Raw genomic sequence first — 27,310 nt, forward strand, 5'->3', positions numbered from 1 at the left:
TGTACCTCCAGAACTTGCTGAATCATTCTTAAGTGAGGCCAAAACACTTGAAGTACTTTAATGATTTTCCTCTTTCCAAAATTTCTTATTTTCCAAATTATACAATTTTCTTGATAATATTTCATGGACTGTAGCTGCTATCATATTCAATACCATGGCTGAATTTCTTACTGGTCAGAAATGATTCTCTGTCTTTTTGTGGCTGTTCCTCTCCTCTTCTCTCCCTCCCTCTCCTCCTGGTTGACCTTATTATGGAAGACTATCTTAACGAAGTGGGTAATCTTTAAAAAGGACGCCCAAAAAATAAAAAGGAAAACTTTTGTATATAAAAAATAAGATTCCTACAGTTTAGATCACAAACTGAGGTGTTTTAAATTTTAGCAATGCTAAAGAGATCCTAGACTCAAATGGGATCATTATAATTTCACAATAAATTTATACGTGGAACATCTCACCTTGAGAAAACCACTTGACAGTATTAAAGAAAATATTGACAGGAATATCTACCATCTCTCTTAGCATATTTTGTTCCAAGAAACAATGCCAAATGAACTTTCATGATGATATCTAACACAAAACTCTTATAACAAGTGCTTTAATTTCAAGCTCTGGGAAGAATCAATATTTTGAATTGTAGGGAGCCAGGGTGGCTCCCCTCTGAACCAGAGGCGCTCCCCGGCCTGAGGGGCGCGCTACTGACTCCGGCCGGCGCTCCCCTGCCTGAGGGGTGCGCTACGGACTCCGGCCGGCACACCTTCCCGCTAATTCCCCAACGCCCGGGAGGTGGGGCCGAGGCCTGCCACGAAGACCATTGCTCTCCATCGCCCCTACGGGCTCGGAGGACCGATCGACGCCGGTCACAAGTGGTGGAGAATGCGGGCAGGCGATCCCAACCCCTGCCGAAAGGGGTAAGTGCGAGGGCGCCTCTGAAGCTCCCCTACTGGAAAGATGGAGATGGAAAGGCTTATCAAGTTCCTGGCTGAGAGCCAGAAACAGCAGCAGTACCAACTCGTGCAACAGCTGGGCGCCCACCAGCAGCAGTTGCTCCAAACCCTGGGGGCCCAGCACCAGGAACAACAAACCCAGTGCTTCCAGCAGCTTGCAACCCTGTGGTCAGGCCACGGTGGCGCTCAACCGGAGCGGGCAGCCACCCCGACCCCTCCCGCCCCACCGATCCGTCTGGCCAAGATGGGGCCTGAGGATGACCCGGAAGCCTACCTAGTGACCTTCGAGCGGGTGGCCTCAGTGGCTGGTTGGGCGCCTGACCAATGGGCGACACTCCTTGCCCCATATCTGATGGGGCTAGCCCAGAAGGCTTACTGTGGGCTCCCAGATGATGAGGCCCGCATTTATGCTCGAGTGAAAGCGGCTATCTTGGATGCCGGGACTGGCCAGACTTCGTCGAGATGCTCCAATCCCTACCCACCAAAGAGGCATTCGAGGGAGCCCCGCCTGAGAATAAGACAGGACCTGACTCGAGCTCCGACCCTGGATCGGAACCAGGCCCCACCCCTGGGCAGGAGGGCCTGGAAGTGGCGGGTCCCCCTCCTGACCTGGTGGACTTTAGCCGAGATCAAAGGGAGGATCCTACACTCCGGTTTGCCTACGAGCAGCTGGCCTGGGTGGATGGTGAGGTCGTGGAGGTGCAGCACACCACCCAGTGGCCCAGGTTTGAACTCAACCACGAGCGGCTCTACCGCCTTGACTGAGACCCCCAAGAGGTCCGGACCCAACTTGTGGTCCCCCGCATCCATCGTCGGGCTGTCCTGAAGCTTGCACATGACATCCCGGCTGCCGGACATTTAGGGCAGGAAAAAACTGTGGCCAGGGTCCTGGCCAGGTTCTTCTGGCCCGGCGTCCACCGTGAGGTGAAGGAGTATTGTGCGTCGTGCCCGGACTGCCAACATGCAGCCCCGGCCGGGGTACGGAAGGCCCCCCTGGTCCCGTTACCAGTCGTAGGTGTGCCATTTGGGCGGGTAGCAATGGACCTGGTCGGGCCTTTCCCAAAAAGCAAGGCGGGCCATCAATACATCCTTGTCCTGATGGACTACGCCACCCGCCACTCACTGATCAAGGGACCAACTTCACATCAAAGCTGTTCCGCCAGGTATGTGCCCTATTGGGGATTAAGAAATTGCAGACCTCGGTCTACCATCCCCAGACTGACGGATTGGTCGAGCGGTTCAACCGGACCCTGAAGGGGATGTTGCGGCGTTTCCCCACCCAGGATCTCCGCCAGTGGGACCAGCTGCTCCCTCCTTTACTACTGGCGATTCGAGAAGTCCCACAGGCATCCACGAAGTTCTCCCCGTTCAAGCTCCTCTATGGGCGGCGACCCCGCGGGGTGTTGGACCTCTTGAGGGAGACTTGGGAACATAACCCGTCCACAACCCAGGGTCTCCCTTGCAATATGTCTTACAACTGCAGGGGGGCTGGTGCGGGCGGGCGAGCTCGCGATGGAGAACTTAAACACCGCCCAAAGATCCCAGGAGCAGCACTACAATCGGGGCGCCCAGGCTCGATCATTCGGGCCAGGGGACCGAGTGATCCTCCTACTCCCCTCGGAGGAATCAAAGCTTTTTGCCTGATGGCACGGTCCATATGAGGTCCTCCGCCAGGTAGGGCCGGTAACTTATGAGATTCAGCAAACTGGTCGCCGTAAGGAAAAGCAGATTTATCATGTAAACCTCTTAAAACCTTGGCAGGACCGGGAAGGGCTCCTAGTGGCCCCATATCCCCCCGAAATGGAACTGGGGCCCCAACCACCCGAGGAGTGAACCCCAGCTAGCAGAGACACTCACCGTCGAGCAGCGAGAACAGGCACTCTGCTTAGTGAGCGCGTTCCCCAAGACGTTCACCACGAAACCCGGGCGGACTACGCTCACCTACCATGTGATCCAGATGGAACCCGGGGTGGTGGTCCGAGAGACAACCCGGCCATTGCCGAGGCGAATGCGGGAGGCTGTAGAGGAGGAAGTCCAGGCGATGTTGGAGCTGGGTGTTATTGAGCCCTCCCAGAACGAGTGGCGGAGCCCCGTCGTCCTCGTACCGAAGCCCGATGGGAGCCGGCGGTTTTGCATTGACTTCCGGAGGGTCAACGCCATCTCAAAATTTGATGCCTATCCGATGCCCCGCGTCGATGAGCTCCTCGACCGGCTCGGGGAGGCCTGTTATATCACCACTTTAGATCTCACCAAAGGGTACTGGCAGATCCCCTTGGATCCCAGGCCCAAGGAGAAGACCGCATTTGCCACCCCTTCAGGGTTATACCAGTTCACCCGGATGCCTTTCGGCCTACATGGGGCCCCGGCAACCTTCCAGCATTTGATGGATTGGGTGTTGCAACCACACACGAAATACGCGGCGGCCTACCTGGACGATGTGGTCATCTATGGCAATAACTGGGAGGAGCATCTTAACCAAGTAGCGGCAGTCCTCCGGGACCTCTGCACAGCCGGGCTGACAGCCAACCCGAAAAAATGTCGAATCGGGTGGGATGAAACCACTTACCTGGGGTACACCTTGGGCCGGGGACAGGTCCGCCCCCTCATTGGGAAGGTCCAAGCACTCCAGGAATGTCCGGTGCTGACCACGAAGAGGCAAGTACGTCAATTTTTGGGCTTAGCTGGTTATTACCAGCGGTTTGTACCCCACTTCGCAAGCATTACGGCCCCGCTAATGGAGCTCTTGACAAAGGACTGTCCCCGGCGGGTGCATTGGTCCAACGAGTGCGAGATGGCCTTTCGAACCATCAAAGAACGGCTGTGTAGCGATCCAATACTCTTCAGCCCCGACTTTCATCGTGACTTTATTGTCCAGACAGATGCCTCAGGCGTTGGGCTTGGGGCGGTCCTCTCGTAGGAGGTGGATGGGGAGGAACACCCAATTGTTTACCTCAGTCGGAAGCTGTTCCCCAGAGAACGGAACTACTCTGTCGTGGAGAAAGAGGCCCTAGCCGTTAAGTGGGCAGTCGATGCTCTCCGCTACTATCTCCTCGGGGCCCCCTTTATACTGGTTACGGACCACGCACCCCTGAAATGGCTCAATAAGATGAAGGACAATAATGCCAGGCTGATGAGATGGTATCTCGCTCTGCAGCCCTATGCCTTCACGATCCACCATCGGGCGGGACGAGACAACGCCAATGCGTATTTCCTATCCCGCCTCGGAGAAGGTGAGGACGTCAGCTCCGAAGATCGGGAGCTGGATTTGAGGGGTGGGGTATGTAGGGAGCCAGGGTGGCTCCCCTCCGAACCAGAGGGTAAAGAGCCACCCTTTGAGCCTGAGTGGGCAGGGCCAGGCCAAGCTTCCGCCAATCCCCGGAAGGGGAAGGGTGGGACAGGAAGTACAAAGGGCGGGGCCCTCTGCCCAGTGAGGAGAGCACCAGGGAGGGAGGGAGACACAGGCTGCTCCCTCACGATCCTGCTGCTGACCCAGGCGAAGCCCTGGGCAAGGAGGAGCCTGACCGGGGGTGAAGGCCTGTGGCAACCAGGGCTGCCGGCCGCTGAATACCCAGAGGACCTGGAGGGGCCTGACTGCAGCCCGGGCCAGCGTGAGTCTGATACCGAGGGGGAGCGGGACTGGTCCGCAGCTGAATACCTGGAGGGACCGGAGCTGCCCGCAGCGGACTACCCGGAGGAGATGGAGGGACCGGAGCTGCCCGCAGCGGACTACCCGGAGGAGATGGAGGGACCGGAGCAACCCGCCTGAGAGAGACCGGGTAGGAAGTAGCCCAGGGGCCCAACTACACCGTGGGGTGGGTGTGTTTGGCCAGCGGGCGCAGACTGCCCCACTGACCCAGCGGCGGGACCTTCGCCTCCCACCACTGTTAGGGCCCTGGGCTGGAACGCAGTGGAGTTGGGTGGGCCTGCGTTCCCCTACCCCGGCGCTCCCCGGCCTGAGGGGCTACCCCGGCGCTCCCCGGCCTGAGGGGCTGTTGGATCATATTAAAGAAGTTCTGTATTAAAATCACAAATGAGTTTGATTCCCCAGAGTTTAAATTCCAGGGTATTACTAATTAAGAGGTCTCTTGGTTTTTGGTACTGTTTCTCTCCCTCTATGTGTGAAACTTGCAAGCTGCTAATTGTGTTAGTACATTCTAAGACAGAGTCTGTTCTCAAAGCAATTCACAGAGAGAGAGACTCAAAGCAATACTCTAACAACAGAAACAGCACCCAGAGACTCCCCGCCCTTTTGTTGTATTAACAATTGTGATTAAAATAGAGATAGAGGATGTATGTGGATGGATGCTTGGTGTGGATAATAACTGAATGATCAGGGAGGTGCCAGCCTAAGAATCCAGTGTCCATCGGCTGAAGAAGGCATCAAGTGGAAATAACCAGAGGACCCCCCGGAGGGCAGACTGGAATCCACCCAACAGCCTCAAGAATGGGAGAACCAAAGAACAAGATAACGTCTTGGAGCCGTCAGGAATGTGCTGTCTGCTGATTGATTCAGCAACAGCATGATGAAGCAATTCCCATAGACTGGCATAGGAAGAAATTCCTATAAAAATAGACTCTAAAAAGTGAGAACTTTGGGGTCTGATTCTGCAAACCAACTTCCAGGAGCATCAGATGAGCATCTGACAAGGCCCTGCTCCCTCCTCATGTCCAGGCCACATGGCCAGTGGCTTGGCATGAGCAACTCTAAGGCTGGTAACTATGATAACAACCTTGCAGAACCTGTGTGTGTGTGTGTGTGTGTGTGTGTATGAATGAATGTGTGAATAAATATGAGATTGAATGGAATGTTATAACTATAACTAACTGCTTACTAGGATTCTTTCTGTATTCACAATAAATGTGGTATTTTGCCTTTTTCCCTTTAATAAGATCCTGCTGGTTTTTATTTTATTGGTACAACATTTTGGTGGAGAATTGCGAAAGGGGGAATATTGGTAAAAGACCTCAGTTATTGTAAATATTGGTGTGCACACCGCCAGCTCCAGTGAGCTAGGCATTTCTATTAGGTTAACCAGACCTGCTGACCTCCGAGAAGGTAGCAGGGGACCTGCTGGCCTCCGAGAAGGTAGCAGGAAAAACAGATTAAACCAGACCTGCTGGCCTCCGAGAAGGTAGCAGGGGACCTGCTGGCCTCCGAGAAGGTAGCAGGAAAAACAGATTTAACCAGACCTGCTGGCCTCCGAGAAGGTAGCAGGGGACCTGCTGGCCTCCGAGAAGGTAGCAGGAAAAACAGATTTAACCAGACCTGCTGGCCTCCGAGAAGGTAGCAGGGGACCTGCTGGCCTCCGAGAAGGTAGCAGGGAAGAACAAGCATAGATTAAGCACTGAACAAAATCAGGAGTGATAGAAAAATTAAAAATTTGTTAGAATGTTAAAGAAAAAACAGGGTAAAGCAGGTATGGAGGGAGGAATGAAACCGGAGGGAGCTCCTGCCTCGGCTTTCATTAGAGAAATTACACCTTTCAAACAAGTCCTCCAAAGATATGGACATAATCCATGGACTGAACAAGTCCTTGTAGATGTCTGTACTATATCAGACCTAGAGGATAGATTGGCTCAATACATCCTCATGAACAAACTTTCTAGTGCTGCCAGAAGAGACGCAGCAGCTATTTGGCTATTATGGGAGGCATGTAATAACAGTTACCTCCGCCTAACTACCTGTAAAGAAAATGAAATTTCTCTGCAGGAAAAATTAACCCAATTGGAAAAAGGGATAGAAAATTGGAAAGTGGTGGCAATAAACTCACAAAGCCAGATGGAAATAATAAAAGAGGCACTGCAGGAATACAAAAGCAAAGAAAGATTCCTGACAGAGCAAACTACCGCATTTAAACAAATAGAAAAAGAAAACCAAGCCCTAATTAAAGAGAATCAGGTCCTACAAGGGATGGTTAAAAAGCTAACATTAGAACAAGGTAGAACTCCGGTAAACCACAGTCGTTGTGAATCTATTATCAAACAGCTTAAATTGAAATTGGGCTTTGCCACCCGTCAAATCGCGGCTGTTAGCTCAGGAGAATGGGACCCTGCCAACCTTAATCTGAAATCAGATTGCGGGGGGGAAGCCTGGGATCACTGAGACTCCGGCCGGCACACCTTCCCGCTAATTCTCCAACGCCTGGGAGGTGGGGCCGAGGCCTGCCACGGAGACCATTGCTCTCCATCGCCCCTAGGGGCTCGGAGGATCGACCGACGCCGGTCACAGAATTCAAGTCACTGAAGTGGTAGTGACACAACCACATAACTATAAATAACTCCGCTTTGTCTTCTTCATAAAAGCAATTCAAATAAAACTTAAACCAATTTAAAGGATGGTATAGTATGAGCACAAGGAAAAGGTATCTAAGTACTGGATTTAAATAATAAAATGAAACTTCTTTGCATAGTTACATTCTTAGGCTCCAGTCCTGAGTCTTATGCACAGGCTTAAAATGCTCATAGTGCATATCATTAAGCACGTGCTTACGTCCTTGCAGAGTCAGGGCCTTAGGGCCTCCTACTGTAAACTCTTACTACTTCGTGTAGCACTTATGAATTTCCAAATGGGAACTATTCATGATAATAGGGCTATGCCCAGTAGTAACTATTTGAAGAATAGGATCTTTAATGTCCTGTAGCAACGTTGTTAACTCTTACCATTTTTATTGCACATCTCATGATATTTGGTGTGTTTCTTTAAGCTCCAGCTCCCAGAGTCATGTGCTTAGGTAAGAATCTTAGATTTCTTTAAAAAAGTTTTTTGGCCAGTGTGGTTGCAGAGTAAAGCTTGAGAATGTGACTGAAATAACACATTAAAGTTCAAACACCAGAGTAGATATATTTATATTTTAAATCTCATGACTTTTCAGCCAATTGCATGACGGGGGCGGGGGGGCTGACTCAATTTTTGAATGGTGGGGGTGGTAGTGATGCTGTAGTATAATCAGCAATCCATTCCATGGCTATCTAATCTGGGCCAAGAGTAAGACAAACTCTGGATGAGATCCTCCAGCCCCTTTATTCCAGTTCAAAGAGCCAAAGTGCTGTAAAAGAGGTCCAGAAGATCTGGACCAGGTGGAGTAGGATTTCACCCAGTGCAGACACAGCAGAAACCAGCTGTAAGGCTAGCATACAAGGACCCACTATGAGAAAGCAGCACCCTGGAACCCCCATATTAACCACTGTGATTGGATTATGATATGTTTTGTACAAAGCATGCTCTGTGAGGCATCATTTTAAAAGTTTTGATCTGCTGAACATTAATATCCTGTTGGAGTGTTATGTACAATCATTATATGTAAGGTTATGAAGTGTTACTGAAATGTGTTGTGCAGTTGGGAACACCCACAACCAGCATTTCAAGTACAACAGTGGAGTATCCAGAAAGCTTTAATGGCTCCTCAACACCCATCAAGAAAAGAATCCACTATCCCAGAGACTTTTCAGAGAGAGCATGTAGACTATGGAGACTGCTTGACCAATGGGAACTGCCTGATCCCCACGTCACAGCAAAGATCTTTCCAGCAAGCTTGAAGAAAATATAAAAGAGAGGAAGTGACACCATGCAGCACTGGAAGGCTGATGTAATTTAAAAGGCCCCCAGGGGTGTTTTAAATTAAATCAGGACCTCTCCAGCCCCTGGAGCAGGTGGGGACTGGGAAGGCACCAAGAGGTTTAAAGTCACCCTAGCCCCAATGCTGTGCTTTCTAAAGACTCCATGAGGCTGAAATCATTGGGACTCCAGGCAGATTTAAGAATCTGCCCATGTAGATCCTCTTGCAGTGTCAGAACCTAGTTCTGCAAATATTACTCAAAGCAAAATGTTGGTAAGCACATAACATAATATTGTTGCTATGGACATCCCTGTAAAGCATTTTAAAACCCATTGACAAATGCTACAAACCAATCTGTAGGATAACAGAGGAAAAGGCCAGATATGCACATTATTTTGTTTACAAATACTTAGAATTTGCTTCATAATGGAAGTCAATTGCATCTTGATTGCAACTATTTATTGTGCTAATTAATCAAACATAAGAACATCCATACTGGGTCAGACCAAGGGTCCATCTAGCCCAGTATCCTGTCTTCTGACAGTGGCCAATGCCAGGTGCTTCAGAGGGAATGAACGGAACAGGTAATCGTCAAGTGATCCATCCCCTGTCGCTCAGTCCCAGCTTCTGGCAAGCAGAGGCTAGGGACACACAATAGAACCTTGAGAATAATGTTGGTATGTGAACAAGGCCGTTTCTGAAACATTGATAAAGCAGCTTGGAGGGGAAATACTGCCTTTTGAGCCCACATTTGTAGGACCACCTTATTTGACCCTATTGAAACATCTTATCGCCATGCCAGAACCACTAATTTCCTCATCAGACACCTGTAAATTGTAAAACCAAAGAACATTTCAGTGCAGAAATAAAAAGTTACATACAGCACACTACACACCACCTTTAAAATATACATTTTAGCAAACTTTTAAACTCTCTGGGCCTGTCTACACAAGGACACTGAGGAAAATTAATTGAAATAGGGGTTAATTAAAAGTCAATTAGTTAAACTGCCTAAAAGTGGCCTTAATTTGAATTACAGTGTCCTACAGTGAATTAAGATAAACCAAATTAAGGTCATTTTAATTCTGAATTAGAGTATCCACCCAGGAGTTTAATGCAATTTAACTAATCCTCTTTTAAATTCACACCTTCAGTTAATTCAGATTAACTCTCCTGAATGTCCCCATGTAGACAAGCTGTGTGCTGTTTAACAATAGAATAATTCATGTTTAAGTAACCTACTGTGCTCTAGTTATCACAGATTTGTATTAGACAAATCAGTACATACACTGTTTATCTTTGGAGCAGAATGAATGCTTTTGGAAAGTTCTGTTACAAAAGTGCTGTAAGGCAGATGGTGATGTAAGGATCGTCATACTGTAATATTCATTTGAAAGATAGGTCTATTCCTCATATTATGAGCTGGGTGAAATCTAGTTATGAGTTGAGTTAAAACCCCAATGAGACTGATAATTGAAAGGTAAGTTCACACCTAACATAACTTTAAGCACAAGCCTCACCTAAAACAGAGGGGTGCCGGTGGGTAGACAGATCACACAAAAACTGACAACAGAGAAAGAGGGAGAGGCAAGAAAGCCAAATAAGAGTCTGTAAGCATTGTGTGACCCTGGACATAGCTAGAGAGTGTGCTTTGGGGTCTGGTGTTGGTTAAAAAGTCTTGGGGGCTGCAAGCTAAGAAACTGCTCCTTTTGTTCTTGGTTACTTCTGCATTTAGAGACACAGGACTTTGCACATTTCTTGGTAATAAACAAGATTGCATCAAAGAAAAAACAGACTCCATCCATTTCTGTTTCATAAAATCATAGACTATCAGGGTTGGAAGGGACCTCAGGAGGTCATCTAGTCCAACCCCCTGCTCAAAGCAGGACCAGTTCCCAACTAAATCATCCCAGCCAAGGCTTTCTCAAGCTGGGCCTTAAAAACCTCTAAGGATGGAGATTCCACCACCTCCCTAGCTAACCCATTCCAGTGCTTCATCACCCTCCTAGTGAAATAGTGTTTCCTAATATTCAGCCTAAACCTCTCACACTGCAACATGAGACCATTGCTTCTTGTTCTGTCATCTGCCACCACTGAGAACAGCCTAACTCCATCCTCTTTGGAACCCCCCTTCAGATAGGTGAAGGCTACTATCAAATCCCCCCTCACTCTTCTCTTCTGCAGACTAAATAACCCAGTTCCCACAGCCTCTCCTTGTAAGTCATGTGCCCCAGCCCCCTAATCATTTTCATTGCTCTCTGCTGGACTCTCTCCAATTTGTCCACATCCCTTCTGTAGTGTGGGGACCAAAACTGGACGCAATACTCCAGGTGTGGCCTCACCAGTGCCGAATAGAGGGGAATAATCATCACTTCCCTCGATCTGCCAGCAATGCTCCTACTTATACAGCCCAATATGCCATTGGCCTTCTTGGCAGCGAGGGCACACTGCTGACTCTCATCCAGCTTCTCATTTCCAACTGGAATATCCCCAGCACCCCAAACTTTGATTTGCTGCTCGAGTCAAAAAGGGGTAACACTGGTGTCAGGAGCGGGAACCAGTTTCTAAGAGGAGAGATTGTGACCCGGTATTCCTGCTGAACCAAGATGGAACAAATAATGGAGGCATTTGCAGAATTCAAAACCGGCCAGTGGGATTTAAAACAAGACCTAAAATAGGAGCTGGAGGCTTCACAAAAGAATTTTTAAAAAGACCTGATTGATTCAGAAAAAGAACAAAAGCAACATCTTCAGGAGAAAGGGAATTATTAGAAAAACGGTTAAATTTGATTTGTAAAACAAGGGAAATTGGCAATAATGCCAAAATTAAAGGAAATAGTTCAGTTATATAAAAATGACCACTAAAAGGATTGTTATAAATTTAAGGCAGGGCAAGACAGACTGTCCGAGGTGTCCAGTGAAAGCCTCTTTCCCAGTCTGGGAAATGGGTGACCACCAAATTGAAGGAGCAAAGCTTGGTGAAGGCACAAGGATCAGCCCTACAGGTTTTGCTTAGATCTGGGCAGCTACAATAATGGGAGTTTGCCTATTGACTTTCTAATAGGATTGGGCTGAGTATAAGGAGTTGGCACAGGCTAAAACATAATTGTTATTGGCCTTTTCGAGCATGTCTGGTCTAAGCGAATCGGGGATCCAAAACTGAACCACCTAATTGGCGTTGAATGGAGACAGTGACAGGGTAAGTGCACATGGCCCAAACCTGGGAAACTGCATCTGAAGAATCATAGAACCATAGGGTTAGAAGGGACCACAAGAGTCACCTAGCAGAAGAGTTGTTCTCCTGATCCAATAAAGATACAGGTTGTACTGCATTGGTCCCACAACTGGTGAAAATGACCCGTTGAACAGCCATCTTACTGGTTACCAGTAGCAAAAAGCAAAGAGACACCACAGACCATCGGGAAGGCATAAGTGAGCCTTTGACTAGCCTTTGGGCCTCACCCATAATTCTGGTTAAGAAAAAGGATGGTGACACCAGATTCTGTATAGAAAATTAAATGAAGTCACTTCAAAAGATTCTTATCCATTACCACAAATATATGACACCCTGGGTGCTGTAGCAGATTTAGTATGGTTTTTCACACTAGACCTTAGAAGTGGGTATTGGCAAGCAGAAAAGGGTCCAAGAGACAGGGCGGGAAAAGTGCTGTCATAGCAGGACATGGCTTGTGCAATTTAAAGTGACGGCTTTTGGTCTGTGCAATATACCCAGCCACATTAGAGAGACTAATGGAAAGAGTATTACACATAGCATTCCCCTCTCGGCCTGTCTGATATATCTAGATGATATCCTGGTGCATGCTAAAACATTTGAGCCAGAACCAAAACATTTACAAATGGTCGGTGATAAACTGAAGGCAGCCAACTTGAAACTGAACCCAAAGAAATCTGAGTTGTTTCAAAAAGGGGTAACATACCTTGGGCTCACAATTAGCAAGGAGGGCATTTCCCCGACAAAAAGAAATGGAGGCTGTACAGACCTGGCCAACTCCCTAGACATTTACATATGTGCAGAGTTTTATAGGGCTCAGAAGGTTTGTTCGTGGGTTTGCACAGCTTGTAGCATTTTCAGAGTTAAAAAAAGGCTCTGGTGACTGCTCCTGTCTTGGCCTAACTTTGTTTCAAAATCCCCTTTTCATATTGGTCACAGATGCTAGCGCTTATGGTCTGGGGACAGTACTGACACAGGAACACAAGGGACTTGAGAGGCTGGCTGCTTATTACAGCAAAAGTCTAAGTTATTTATTGCACCACCCGAAAGGAACTTGTAGCAGTGGTTAAATCTGTAGAACATTTGCACTGGTATTTGTATGAGAGGAAGTTTGTGGTCAGGACAGACCATGCTTCCCTGCAATGGCTCTTTAGATTCAAGAATCCTAAGGGACAGCTTTCCAGATGCTTGGAGAAACTGCAGTGCTAGGATTTCACAATCACACATAAGTCTGGTGATAAGCACAGTAATGCTGATACTTTGTCCAGACAACTCTGTTGGGAGTCTAACTGCAAACCCTGCCCCAAACAGGATAGCAAAGAATTAGTTGCTCAAGGGAATTGGAGGCGGCTCACTTCCTCTAATTCACACAAGTGCCCATGTTCCTGGTTCATCAACTGGAATGATGAGGATGGAGTTGCAGGAATGGACCCCAGAACAAGTCAAAACTTCCCGAAGAGAGGATCCTGATATCAGGATTGTGTGTGACTGGAAAATCAATTTGCATATGCAGCCACCGTGGAACATAGTGTCCCCCCGATAAACACCACACTAAAGGCTTTCGGGTCACGGTGGGAAAGCTTTGAGTTTAAAGAGGAAATATTGTATAGGAGTGGGGAGAAACCAGCAAGTGATGGATCCAGACACCAGCTGGTTGTACTGGATACATTAAAAAAGAAGTTCTGAGGTTACATCATGATTTTAAAACTACTGGACATTTTGGGGACTGCAAAAACCTGAGCCAACCTAAAGAAAAATTTCTATTGGGTAAAATTCAGGCAGGATGTGGAAAACTGATAAAGGAAATGTGATGCTTGCATTATAAAGGGGAGTCCCTTTAAAACTGGGACATTCCCTTTGCGGCATTATCTTGTGGGGGGCACCAATGGAGCATGCTGCCATTGATGTTCTTGGGACCTTGGCTGAGACAGAGGCTGACAATAAGTATTTGCTGGTGGTTCTGGACTACTTTACAAAATGGCCTGAGGCTAACACACTAAGACATCAAGATGCTGGGACAGTAGGAGAGGTCTTAGTAAATGAATTCTTCACCAGATTTGGGGTCCCAGATGAGTTAAAGATGAAAGGAGAAAATCAGAATCCAAAGTGTTCCAACACATTTGTGAGATTCTAGGGATTGCAGAGCTCCCATCACCACCCCACCCCAATCTGATGGGATGGTGAAAAGGTTCAATAGGATTCTAGGAATTCCTTTGTAGAACAGCGTCAAAGGAACTGAGACCAGCATATCCCATTCCTTTTGATGGCTTATAGGACAGCAGTCAGTGAGACTACAAAGCGTATCCCAGCACTTTTCACATCTGGGCAGGAGATAAGGGGTCCCAGCAAACTTTTTATATAGAGTCCCTGAAGAGGAACAAAGGGAGTTGAACCATGGACTGTGTAGAAACCCTACAATCCAACACTGAAAATGTTCACACTTTTGCTAAGGGAAATGTGAGGCTAGCCTCTGACCAGACACCTCCTTCATCCTGCCAGATTTTAGTGCTTACCCCTCTGGCGATGGTGGGCCTGGGGTAATCAGCCCCACTGATGGCAGGGTTTGCCTTCCCCCTTCTGTGCTCCCTTGGTTGTTACTTTAAGGGTAGGCCTGAAGGTTGGCCTAAGGGTTGATCCTCCACCAAACAAGAGGGACTGCAATTTGGTGCACTGAAGATACACGTGCGCCAGGGTCACCCTCACGCCACAGAAAGGGCAGGCTTTGGGGATGGGGGTGAACCATTTCTATTTCAATTGTCTTTTATATTATTTAGGTTTGTCCTTAACCAGCTTGAGTTGGCAGCAGCAGCTGCTGTATATGGATACTGGCTATATGAAACAACATGAGAAAGGGTTTACAGGATTGAAATCCTAGGTTTCATAAAATTTCTGGTCTGTTCAAGATTAATTGACTCAAACAGACACAGTTCTTTAAACTGTCCTTCCTACCTTCTGCAAACTTGGCAGCCTTTTTTGATTAGGAAACAAAAATACATTAAATGACTTTGGGGACCCCATTTTGTTCATTCTAGCACTTTTCTTCCCCCCTATAGAAAGCAAGTATTTATATTATGTCATTTAAGGCAGATGTATTATTGCCCTTTATTTGGTTGCCTTTTGATACTATTTAAAAGGAGTCACTTAAAACCATAATTATTTATTTTAACTCAGAGTGGGATGATCCTCTTATTGTGGCACTTACATTTACAGTAAGTACAATAAATGTTTGCTCCCAAACAGCTTGTTTTTCCTATTTTAGTTTAAACAAGTAGTACAATCAATTGACACTATCCTAATCATTCCCGTCATTTATTCACAGGTGGTAGAATGAAGAGTCCAAGTTTCATGTCCTTGAAGCCACCTTCTGAAGGGCTTCAAGGAACAGGTCCTTCAGGACATGAGGAAAGATCTCAAGGAATGAAATTACAATTACAATTCAATGAAATTAGAATTCATCCTATGACTTAAACAAACAAAATTAATCAGATAAATTGATATTTTAAAAATAATGTATTTAGCTTCAAAGATTTTTGAGAAGATATATGTTCTGAGCTAAGATTCATTAGGGCATGCCAAGTATAATTGTCTTTGCTTGAAAAAAAGAAAGAAAAACAACACTGTAGCTAATCTGGGCACCAATTCTTTGGTGGGGTCAATCTTGCTTCAACTAAGTCAACACGAGTGGGATTGGGCCTTTCTAAGGGTTTGTCTTCACTACTGGGGTAAGGTGACCTAAGCTAAACTACTCCAGCTATGCGAGTTACCCCAGTGTCTTCACGGTGCTGAGTCACTGGGAGATGCTCGCTGGTCGACTTCCCTTACTCTTCTCGGAGAGCTGGAGTACCAAGGTTGACCAGAGAGCGCTCTGCCATCGATTTAGTGGATCTTCACTAGACCCGCTAAATCGATTCCTGCTGCATCAATTGCAGCAGCATCAATCTCCCCGTAGTGGAGACCAGCCCAAAGTGTCCTTCTACTCTACTCTGAAAAGTGGTTACATTCAGTAATCACTTTCTTGCATGATGTAATTGTTAGGATATAGATATTCAGGCCTGTCTGTAGAGGCCTGTACTTTAAGAATTTAGGTGTATTCTTATCACTTGGCTAGTTAGAGGTATAAAAGAAAGAATCAAAATCACTGTCTGCCAGTGTAAGGTCCTTCTCTTACTGTGACAGTCTGAGGCCCTGTTCTTAGGCTAAGGCCTTTGGCTAAGCGACAGAGGCAGCCATAAGCTGGGAAGCGACTGGTCACATCCTCACATTCCAAAGTAGTCACTTTGAAAGAAGGTGCTATTGGGCTGTTAGGAATACAATCCTGTCCTGATAGTGCCTATCACCTCCAGAGAAAGGGAAGTGCCTAGAAGATGTAAAAGGAAATTGAGGTTGATAGTTTTCTGTCTGGTAAGAACTCACTTATCAATAGACACAGCTGGGAAACTCTTATGTCTTTATAGATGTAGTTGTGAAATCCTCACTTCTGTATTGTTTTGTCATTATAGTTCCCACTTTGCTATTGTTTATTGGCATGGTCTCTGTCTGGTTCTGTGATTGTTTCTGTCTGCTGTATAATTAATTTTGCTGGGTGTAAACTAATTAAGGTGATGGGATATAATTGGTTAGCTAATCATGTTACAATATGTTAGGATTGGTTAGTTAAATTTCAGTAGAATGATTGGTTAAGGTATAGCTAAGAATATTACTATATAAATTAGGGGCAAACAGGAAGTAGGTTGGGATTCGAAAATAAGGAAAAAGGAACTTGTATTTAAGCTTGCTGGAAGTTCACCCCAATAAACATCGAATTGTTTGCACCTTTGGACATCAGGTATTGTTGCTCTCTGTTCATGCGAGAAGGACCAGGGAAGTGGGAGAGTGAAGGAAGGAATAAGCTCTCTAACAGTAATCAGAATCGTGTCTGCTGACTCTAGGCACTATGTTTTTACTCATGTTAGCCCTGAAAAACCAACGCAACTGGGACAGAGAGAAAGGAGTGGGGGGTTTTTGTTTGTTTTTTTACACAAAGTGCCGGTTACACCTGTGCAAATCCACTGAAAGCATTGGGGTCACAGAGAATAATTTGAAGATAGCGGGATTGCAGCGGATCAGATTTGGGCCTCGACTTCTGTTGCCAGTGGTGATGTGCGAGAAGGAAAAAACCCACCTTGACTCTCAGATTCCAGACTAAGTTTACAGAGCTAGTAGTTACTGTTTTTATTGTTAGCTGAGCTTATTTAACATGTATTGACATACAATAAATATACAACCCCATGACACCATTTCTACTATCATTTTTCAAAGTAGGACTGCACTTCAAGTGTTCCTTAGGACTAAAGGGTAAATTTTCATCTCTGGGTGAGCTACAATGAAGGGAGAAAGCCCAAAGAGATGAAAGTCCAATGGTAGCTTTAAGTTATAAATTCCCTTTGAATTGTGTAACTGCTTCCCAGCTTTATTTTCCTGAAAATGTCAGGGAAAAACAAATAAATAGTCTCATTAAACTTCAGTAAAAGCATCCTTCATCCTTCAGCCTGGTCCATATTCACCTGTATTCTTTGGCTGCTTTGCACTGCTCTGGAATGAAGCAATGCAGCTAGCTGTTCCAGAGAATATGGCCCTTTGGCTTTTGTGCCTTTCATAAGAATCTGGCAAAAAATTGCAAATTCCATCAAATCCTGGGCTCATCTAGTAGCGCCCATCCTAAAATACCAACAACAGTCAGCATTCTAAGAGTTTGTCTTCACTTCGCTTTAACATGGCTGTGTAGTCGCGGCACCAGCGCTGGGAGAGAGCTCTCCCAGTGCTGTAAAAAAAACCCACCTCCACGAGGGGGGAGTAGCTCCTAGCGGTGGTGCTGTCTACACTGCCACTTTACAGCGCTGAAACTTGCAGTGCTCGCAGGGTGGGGGTGGGGGTTCACATCCCTGAGCGAGAAAGTTTCAGCGCTGTAAAGGGGCAGTGTAGACAAGGCTTAAGAAACATGCAAGTTCTCTGTGTAGGAAATTATAGCTGAAGTATAGCACTAATGTCTACGCATGAGTGATACTCACTGGAGGGCCTGGCTCACCAGAAGGTCCATCTTTCCCATCTTTCCCTGGTGATCCAGGGGATCTTGCATTTGAATCAGGTTTTCCTGGTGCTCCGGGTAATCCTGGAGGGCCTGGTGGCCCAGGGAGACCCTTGAGAAATCAGAAATACTGTTAGAAAACATTGTCATTTGTTTTCATCCCCACCCCGGCCAGGTCCATGCAGCATTCTTAAAGAGAACCAGCATTCTTAAATAGAATTCATAAAACTCTATATCACTGAACTTGGGCAAACACTTCCCTTTCTTTTCATTAAGGGTCAATCCTGCTCCCATTGATCCCCTTCTCTCCCTAGCAGTGTCACAGAAGCTCATTCTTCCCTTGCTCTGGGAGGTATGCCTCCACCATCACCTTTAATCTGCAACTATGGAAGACAGTTAAAAATGAAAATCTACTGTGTTTACTTTGTGTAAGACACTCAGGGATACTCCAGTGATCAACATGGTCTTCATTCCGAAGCAATCAGGATAGATAGAAGCCAAAGGGACTTCTGCTGTTAATTTCAGAGGGAGCAGGATTATTACTACTAGTTGTATTACCATAGCACCAAGGAGCCCTAGTCATGGACATGTTAAATCCATTGTGCTAGGTGCTGTACAAACAGAACAAACAGGTGATTCCTGCCCCAAAGACGTGGCTCTGATAGCACAATGACACTAAACCGCATGAAATGAAAGATCCATGGAAAGAACCAAGTTGTTTTCATATTTGAGAAATATACATTTGAAAATTCCTCTCTCTTAAATAAAAGTTAATCTTTAATGCTTTACCTTGTATTACTGATCCTGTATATTAACGGAAAAAGGTAATGGAGAATTTTGAAAATTACGGGCTTGACCCTGTAAGGTGATGAGCACTTTGGCCTTGATCCAGAAAAACACAATCACATGCTTAACTTTATGCACATGAAGAGTCCCACTGAAGGAACACTTGGCTGAGGATAAGTTTCTCAGCACCTCACAACACTGAGTCCTAGGAGAGCAATTTTGAACTGGACTGAGAGATGGATAGGATGTCAGTGAAGATGCTGCAGGACGGGGCTATACTATATGACCAAGCTTCCTGGATATGGCATCCTGGACTTCTTGAAGTTTAGAAAAGAGAGATTTAGGAAGATTATAAAACAGAAAATTTCAATACAGATGACAGGCCCATCCCAAAGGTGTATGGTAGTTTCTCTCTCTGGCTGTCAACAATGATCAATACAATACCTTTGTATTAGGTTTGTTCACCTTTGACCATTTGACTACCAGCTCTTTCTCTTTGTAAGATTCCCCCCCACACACCTTTACTGTGCTTCTGGCTGATTCTCTGGGCATTAAGCCCAGTTAAGTGCAACATTATATACAAAAAGAAAAGGAGTAGTTGTGGCACCTTAGAGACTAACCAATTTATTTGAGCATAAGCTTTCGTGAGCAACAGCTCACTTCATCGGATGCATACTGTGGACACAGTATGCATCCGATGAAGTGAGCTGTTGCTCACGAAAGCTTATGCTCAAATAAATTGGTTAGTCTCTAAGGTGCCACAACTACTCCTTTTCTTTTTGCGAATACAGACTAACACGGCTGTTACTCTGAAACCTGTCATTATATACAAAGTAATGCTTGGAGATGGGAGTTTTATGGGATTATTGTTGCTGCATTTCGTTATTCAGCATTTCAGCAGGAGCAAGGTAAGGCTGGATTTGGCTGGCTGTTCAGACATGTAGGAAGAAAAAAATAGTTCAGGGTCAAGGAAAACTCCAAACTTTACCTTGGTAGCAAAGTGAAAGTTTGAGTTAAAGCTGATGAGTCATCCCTAGGCAGGCGTCCCATTGTGCTATATAAACATACAGCAAAACTGTCTCTGCCCTGAGGAGAAGTTTATAATCTAAACAATGGAGACAAGGTGGAAGGGATACAAAGGGACTGAGAGGTGAAGGGACAGCAGGTCAGAGGAGGAGCTAGGAATACAATGGAAGTCTCCTGATTCTTAATCGAGCACCTTGTCTGCTAGAGCAGTGCTTCTCAAGCTATCTGATGTGGGGACTGGCAATTTTTTTTTCCAATGTGCACGCAGACCAGCCACCGATGGCTCACGGACTGGCACCGGTCCACGGACCACCACTTTGAGTAGCACGGCGCTAGACCACACTGCATCTTAAGAAATTCACACACACACCCCTGCAAGTACCAGCACAAGGCTAAAAACCCCTTAATTCACATATAAATCCCTAAAATAGGGCTTAATTGAGACTCAGATAGTACACAGGATGAATTCCATCTAATGGCAGTAGTGTCAGAAACATGGGTCCAAAGGAACATAGAATCACAGAATATCAGGGTTGGAAGGGACCTCAGGAGGTCATCTAGTCCAACCCCCTGCTCAAAGCAGGACCAATCCCCAATTAAATCATCCCAGCCAGGGCTTTGTCAAGCCTGACCTTAAAAACTTCTAAGGAAGGAGATTCTACCACCTCCCTAGGTAACGCATTCCAGTGTTTCACCACCCTCCTAGTGAAAAAGGTTTTCCTAATATCCAACCTAAACCTCCCCCACTGCAACTTGAGACCATTACTCCTTGTCCTGTCCTCTTCTACCACTGAGAATAGTCTAGAACCATCCTCTCTGGAACCACCTCTCAGGTAGTTGAAAGCAGCTATCAAATCCCCCCTCATTCTTCTCTTCTGCAGACTAAACAATCCCAGTTCCCTCAGCCTCTCCTCATAAGTCATGTGTTCCAGACCCCTAATATTTTTTTGTTGCTCTTCGCTGGACTCTCTCCAATTTATCCACATCCTTCTTGTAGCGTGGGGCCCAAAACTGGACACAGTACTCCAGATGAGGCCTCACCAATGTCGAATAGAGGGGGACGATCACATCCCTCGATCTGCTCGCTATGCCCCTACTTATTAACATATTAATTATAAATAGGGCATCAGCCTTTGATGAATTCAATACTGGGAAAGTATGATTCATAGATTTTAAGTCATAAGAACATAAGAACGGCCATACTGGGTCAGACCAAAGGTCCATTCAGCCCAGTATCCTGTCTTCCAACAGTGGCCAATGACAGGTGCTCCAGAGGGAATGAACAGAAAAGGCAATCACCACGTGATCCAAAATCCAGAAGGGACTATTATGATAATCTACTCTGACCTCCTGCATAGTAATCTCGATATCAAGACCAGTGATGAGCTGCCAAAATCTTAACAATGGGTTCCCTCCTTACCCCACAAGGGTGTCGTTGCCCACCCCCGCCGCCCGGGACTCCTGCCCCATCCAACCCCCCTGCGTTCCTTGATGCCCCCCCGGACCCTTGCCCCATCTATCCCCCTCCCCTGTCCCCTGATTGCCCCCAGAACCGGGCAGGAGGGTCTCGTGGGCCACCATAGTGGGTGCCCACCCTAAGAGCCAGAGGCACCTGCCGGGGGGCAAGGTGGGGAGTCCTGGAGGTGCTTACCTGAGGCAGCTCCCAGGAAGCATCCGGCAGGTCCCTCTGGCTCCTAGGGGCGGGAGAGCGTAGCTGGGGGGGGCAGGGGGAGGGACCGCTCCCCCACTGATCTCATCAAAAGTGGCACCTTAGGCGCCGACTCCCCGGGTGCTCTGCACCCACCAGCAGCTCCCCGCCCCATGCCCGGCCCCAGATCTCCTCACCTCCACTCCGCCTCCTCCCCTGAACGCGGTGCCCCACTCTGCTTCTCTGCCCCATCCTCAGGCTTCCCGCGAATCAGCTGTTCAGCAGGAAGCCGGGGAGGGCAGAGAAGCAGGCGGTGGCTTCCCGCTCTGGCCAAGGGTGGCGGAGGTGATCTGGGGCGGGAAGCGGTTCCCCTGCACCTCGCCCCCCCCGGATTACCTGCTGCGGCCCGGGCGGCCCTCCTCGCGCCCCCCTGCCCAAGCTCACCTCCGCTCCACCTCCACCTCCCTGGGTCTGAGCGGGAAGCCACCGCCTGCTTCTCAGCCTGCCCCAGCTTCCCACGCAAACAGCTGATTTGCAGGAAGCCTGGTGGGGGCAGAGAAGCACAGCAGGGTGGCACGTTCAGGGGAGGAGGTGGAGCGGAGGTGAGCTGGGGCCGGGGCAGGGAGCTGCCGGTGGGTGCTCTGCACCCACCAAATTTTCCCCACGGGTGCTCCAGGGCTTGGAGCACCCATGGAGTCGGCGCCTAAGGCGCCACTTTTGGCCGGTTAAATTTAGAAGCCGTTTTAGAACCAGTTGTCCCTCATGGAACAACCGGTTCTAAAAGGGCTTCTAAATTTAACAACCGGTTCTAGCAAACCGGTGTGAACTGGCTCCAGCTCACCACTGATCAAGACCATATTTTTTGTTTGAGCTACAGCATATCTTTTTAGAAAGATCTCCAGTTTTGATTTAATAAAAGTACAGCACTAATCCTGGCCTTTGCAAAGGTTTGGATACAGGCAGAAGACAGAGAGGACACTCAAGGCTGACAGAAGGAATTAGTGTGAATTAACAGCCCCATATAGTTGTACACCTTATTAAAGGAATAGGTGCCCAAAGCTGAAGCAAGCAATGAATAATACCATCCACTTATCTTCACTGACTTCTAATCATCTCAGAATCAAAAGGGACTTTCTTTAAAACAAACAAAAACCTCTCCATGATTCCTTCACTCTGTTTCTCCCATCTCTTTCTCCCACTCCACCACCAATGACACTCTCGCAATCCGAGCCTCCTCTGTCCCTTCCCCAAATGCTCCACAATTGTGGGAGAGTGCTAGTGACAGCTGAATTTTTAATTGTGCTGCCCCATTTTTCTGCACTTTTTTGCCTCTAACCAAGCTTCCAACTCACTTTTTCTCTTAAAATCTGAGTGCAAAGCTTCCTCTACTCTTTGGATCAAATAAACTCTCCTTGCAAAGTTTTTTGTGATGTTTTGTATTAAGGATGCTATCTAAATAAAAACCATGTTTTGCACCGTGTAACCATATGATCATTGATTCATAATTATTCAAATGCTATAATCATTTAAAATACAGATAAAAGATAAAGCTATTTACTGCACAAAATTAGCAAACATTAGTACATACTTACTCTTAAAACCTCACTGTCTCGGTCAAGGTCACCAGATCCAGATCCTTCAGGTTCCAGTCTACTCTGAAGTCAAGAGAATTCATTTTAAAATGTTGTTTCTAATGAAGAGATGGAAGACTGATATATAAAAATACCATTTGTGCTTCTGTTAATCTCATTATGGCTGGCATCTCAATAGCAGAAAGCTGTCTATGAAATAAAATGTATTCTTAAACTTTCATTGATATTTTTTATATCTAAATGCACCACCAGCATTTTAATCAGATGCTTTGGAGGAGTTTCATACCAGTTAACTATATTAGTTATTCATTTCTGTATTCACCTACAAATACTATTCTATTCCATTGACAAGGATACCCAGAAGTTGTACCCTTATGTAAGATCATTGGAGATGAGATGGAATAAATATTTACATTCAGCTTTAAATTTCTAAATATACCTGTCACACTTGGGTATCCCCCAAAATACATCTATAGCAATTAGCTACGAACTTCCTGCAAAGGTCTGTGACTCATAAGGCATAGGATGAAGATTCTGCTGTGGGGATCTGCAGAGGCATTTTTGTAGAGAAACTAAAAACATTAAATTATTGCATTGCTATTAATTAAAACAATCTATTTGGAAACTGAGTCATGCTATGATTGGTGAAAGGCTGCTTAGTTCCGATTTGTGCATTTTTGGCGGTAAATACAGGAGTCCAAACTCTTTCCCCCAGGCCATTGACATTGAAAGCGCTACTGAAGATTATGCTCAGATTTCCAAGCCCCCATATTTTTAAAGATCAAAATTTTCTGAAAGAATCTTATTTCTTCCCCAAGAGAAATTTTCCATGCATGGCCTCATGAAGATGAAGTTTTAGAGTAGTTCAAAAGAAATCTAGTCATCCATTTTTTGAATTATTGGAGAGTGTTTGATGCATAAGAAACCTGAAAAAGCTGAAGCTTTCTTGCTACTTGTACAAACATGAATAGGAGTTATTAGCAATTGAAATATCAGTTTCACACATGTAAATAATTTACACTACATTTAACATTATGGGACTATGGCATAATGTCTATTCATTGTACTGAAGTTAGTTACATAGGAGTTTTTTCACGGCTCGTTCACTCTGGAGTTCTGACACAGCTGTGTCAGGTTTTGGACTATGGCTATGTCTACACTACAGTTTATGTTGGCATAACCTATGTCACTCAGAGGGGTGGTTTATTTACACCCCAGAGCAACATAAGTTACACAGACATGAGCACCAGTGTGCACAGCGCTGTGTCAGTGGGAGACCTTCTCCCACCATCATAGCTTCTGCCACTTGCAGAGGTGGTTTTATTATGCCGACAGGAGAGCTCTCTCCCATCAGCAAAAAGCGTCTTCACCAGTCACACTGCAGCTGTGCTGCTGAGTGCTGTATGTGTAGACAAACTCTTTGTGTCATGGATCTGCAAAGCAGGGGACTACAAATCTTACCAGCTCCCTCCCCACTATACTTCTCCTTCCTCTGGCCAGGTAAGAGTAGCTGGGCATTGTTGGGAATTGGAAGCAGTAGCTGGCCACATGGCTAGTTAGGAGCTACAAAGAAATTGGATGTAGAGGCCACATGCAAGTCAGGAATTACAGAGAGACTGAATGCAGAGAGAATTGCCCAGAAACCATATGCAGAGCAGTGTGTGGAACAGGCTGGGAGTCAAGGATGCTAGAACCTTTGTAGAAGTGCGGGGACCAAGGCCAAAGCGCCCCCTTCCTCTGCAGCTGGCTGCTCTGGTGGTGAGCCAGGGGCCCACTCTTCTGGTGCCACAGCAGCCCCTGGTGGGCAAAAGGTGTAACTACAGCACCTCCCTGGCAGAATCTATTATTCTACCGAGGAAAAAAAATTCTACAGGGGACATGAATTCTTCCCTTGTTTCTTTTGTTAAAAGCAAGGAGGCATGGCCTCTCTGCCCACACAGTTCCCGTACTGTGAGTGCCAGACATCACAACTACGTGCAGATCTATGTGGGTCTTACAGAGGGAGCAGTAGTGGCTGGGCATTGAACCAGTGCAGAGGGACCCTAATAAGACTAATTAATTGAGCCTGGCCTGGAAACCTGCAGGCTCCTATTTCTCTGAATAGAAACTGGACTGGAGAGGTCACCCAAGCACTAGGCCTGAAGAGCCCTGGTTGTTGATTGGACTGCTTCGGGGTCCCTAACAATAACAACTATTGCTCACCTTGAACTGTAACCATTTAAGCCTCTGTACCTAGGATATTTGCAACATTTCCTTTTCCTGCCAGCCTTAGTAAACTACCCTTTCACTTAACCATGTGTCTGAGTAGTCGCTGGGACCCACCAGGGCTAGCACCTACAAGGCCTGGCTGCTGAAACACCTACAGTGATTGCCTCTAAGTCACGATCCACCCGGCTTGCTACTGGCACCTTAGGAGCTTGGAGTACTTCAGCACTGAGCAGCCTCAATGTTTACAAGTGAAAACTATGGAAGTGCATATTGAAGTCAGTAGAGTTAAGCTTTAATCATTTTTTAAAATAAATTACACATTAATTTTTATATGCTGTGTTGCTGTAGCTGAGTTGTTCCAAGGATATTAGAAAGGCAAGGTGGGTGAGGTTATATCTTTTATTGGACCACTTCTGTTGGTGAGAGAGAAGCTTTCAAGCTTACACAGAACTCTTCTTCAGGTCTGGGAAACGTACTGGGAGTAGTATCACACCTAAATACACGGTGGAACAGATTGTTTAGAATAAGTAGTTAACACTTATTTCAAGGGACCATTCAAGGTGAAGTTGCCAGTTAACACTGCTCCACTCATAGGGAGAAAAAGAGAGGGGAAATTGGGGGCTGGGGTTAATGGGTTATAGATTGTTGTAATAAGCTATAAATCCAGTGTTGCTATTCAGATCATGATTTTTAGTGTCTAGCAAAGTTATGAATTTAAGCTGCTAGGCTTGTCTTTTGAACATAGTATGCAGGTAGGGTGACCAGATAGCAAGTGTGAAAAATCGGAACAGGGAGTAGGCGGTAACAGGCGCTTATATAAGACAAAGCCCTGAATATTGGGACTGTCCCTATAAATCAGGACATCTGGTCACCGTATATACAGGTTTCCTTTGAGGATGAGAACTGAGAGGTCAGATATAGAGTGATCGCTTTGTGAAGCATTCACCCACAAGTGATATGATATTTTTGTCTTATTTTTTGGTTCAAAGTCATGCAAGACATAGTGATTGGTTTCACCCACATAGTTGTTATCGAGGCATTTAGTGCACTAGATGAGGTACACCACCTGTTGTGCTAGGCATATGTAGGACCCATGGGTCTTGAAAGGTGGGTTGTGGTGGGTGTTGATCATCCTAGCAACAGAAATGTCTGCAGGTTTTGCATCTGTTATTCTGGAGCCACTTTGAGTTCGTGTGTCCTGGTCTGTGGGAAGCTTGCTTCTGATGATGAGCATGGAGAGGTTGGGTGGCTGTTTGAAGGCCAGAAGAGGGGGGTTGTGGCTGTTCCTTTGGTTTGGACAAAGTGTATGCTGTTGAATGTTAGGGGTGTGGATGAAATGGAGGAGTTTGGAGACATGTATGAGGTGGATAACTGAGGGTTGTCCATTGTTTTGTAGATATTTGAGGCAGGAAGCAATGCTGTCATTGTCAGGGGTGTTGGTGTATAGGAAGGTGCCATCCATGGTGGTGTTCTGAGGGAGGTTGTTAAAGTAGCAATTTCTGGAGGAAGTTGGTTGTGTCCTGGAGGAAGCGAGCCCTTTGTGTGCTGAGTGGTTTAAGGATGGCGTCTAAGGGTCCTGATATTTCTTCAGTAAGAGTGCCGTGGCCAGATACGATGGGTCTCTGCCTGGGTTTCCTTGTTTATGTATCTTGGGAAGCATGTAGAAGGTCCCTGGGGTGGGTTTTGGGGGGGGATGAGGTTGTAGAGTTTCTTTTGGAGTTGTTTGGGGAAGGATTTAATGATATCCTTGAATTACTGGGTAAATGGTTGTATGGGGTCTTATTTGAGTCCTTTGCAGTAAGTGGTGTAGTTATCACAGTTGAGGACTACGAAGGCACCCCCTTTGTCTGCTGATTTGATCTGGTGGTTGGATTTCAGTGACTATATAACTGCCCTCTCAGCAGTGGAGAAATTATTATGTTTGTTAAGGATTTCACAGTCCATTTTTTTTCCTGAAGCAATTCACATAATGATCAAGAGTGTGGTCTCAACCGCTGTGGGGTGTCCAGTCAGATTATTCTTTGTTCTCATGACTCTCAGTGGGAACATGGCAATTGTGGGTGGTATCGTCATTGTTGCAAAATAATTATTTTGGTGGAGTTGGTGGAAGAATTCTTGTGGTTCTCCATATGTTAGGATGGTATCAGGTTCTGCGAGGGGGCAGAAGTTCAGTACCTTAGAGAGTACAGATAATTCACCTTCGGTTATGGGTATTCTTGATAAATTGGTGATGTTGAGTGTTGTATGGTGTCCAT

At 46.2% G+C, this 27,310-nt stretch overlaps 1 protein-coding gene across 1 annotated transcript in view; it reads right to left on the minus strand.

Annotated features, from left to right (window-relative positions):
- COL15A1 (collagen type XV alpha 1 chain) overlaps positions 1-27,310 on the minus strand; it is a 208,371-nt gene that overhangs the window by 99,575 nt on the left and 81,486 nt on the right. The window contains exons 11-12 of the mRNA XM_077809195.1: positions 22,848-22,910; positions 17,779-17,907 (exon numbers count right to left, since the gene is read on the minus strand). Coding sequence (XP_077665321.1) covers positions 17,779-17,907; positions 22,848-22,910 — 192 coding nt within the window. The remainder of the gene's footprint in view (positions 1-17,778; positions 17,908-22,847; positions 22,911-27,310) is intronic.

Source organism: Eretmochelys imbricata, chromosome 2 (genome assembly GCF_965152235.1).
Source record: "Eretmochelys imbricata isolate rEreImb1 chromosome 2, rEreImb1.hap1, whole genome shotgun sequence".
Taxonomy (NCBI): domain Eukaryota; kingdom Metazoa; phylum Chordata; order Testudines; family Cheloniidae; genus Eretmochelys; species Eretmochelys imbricata.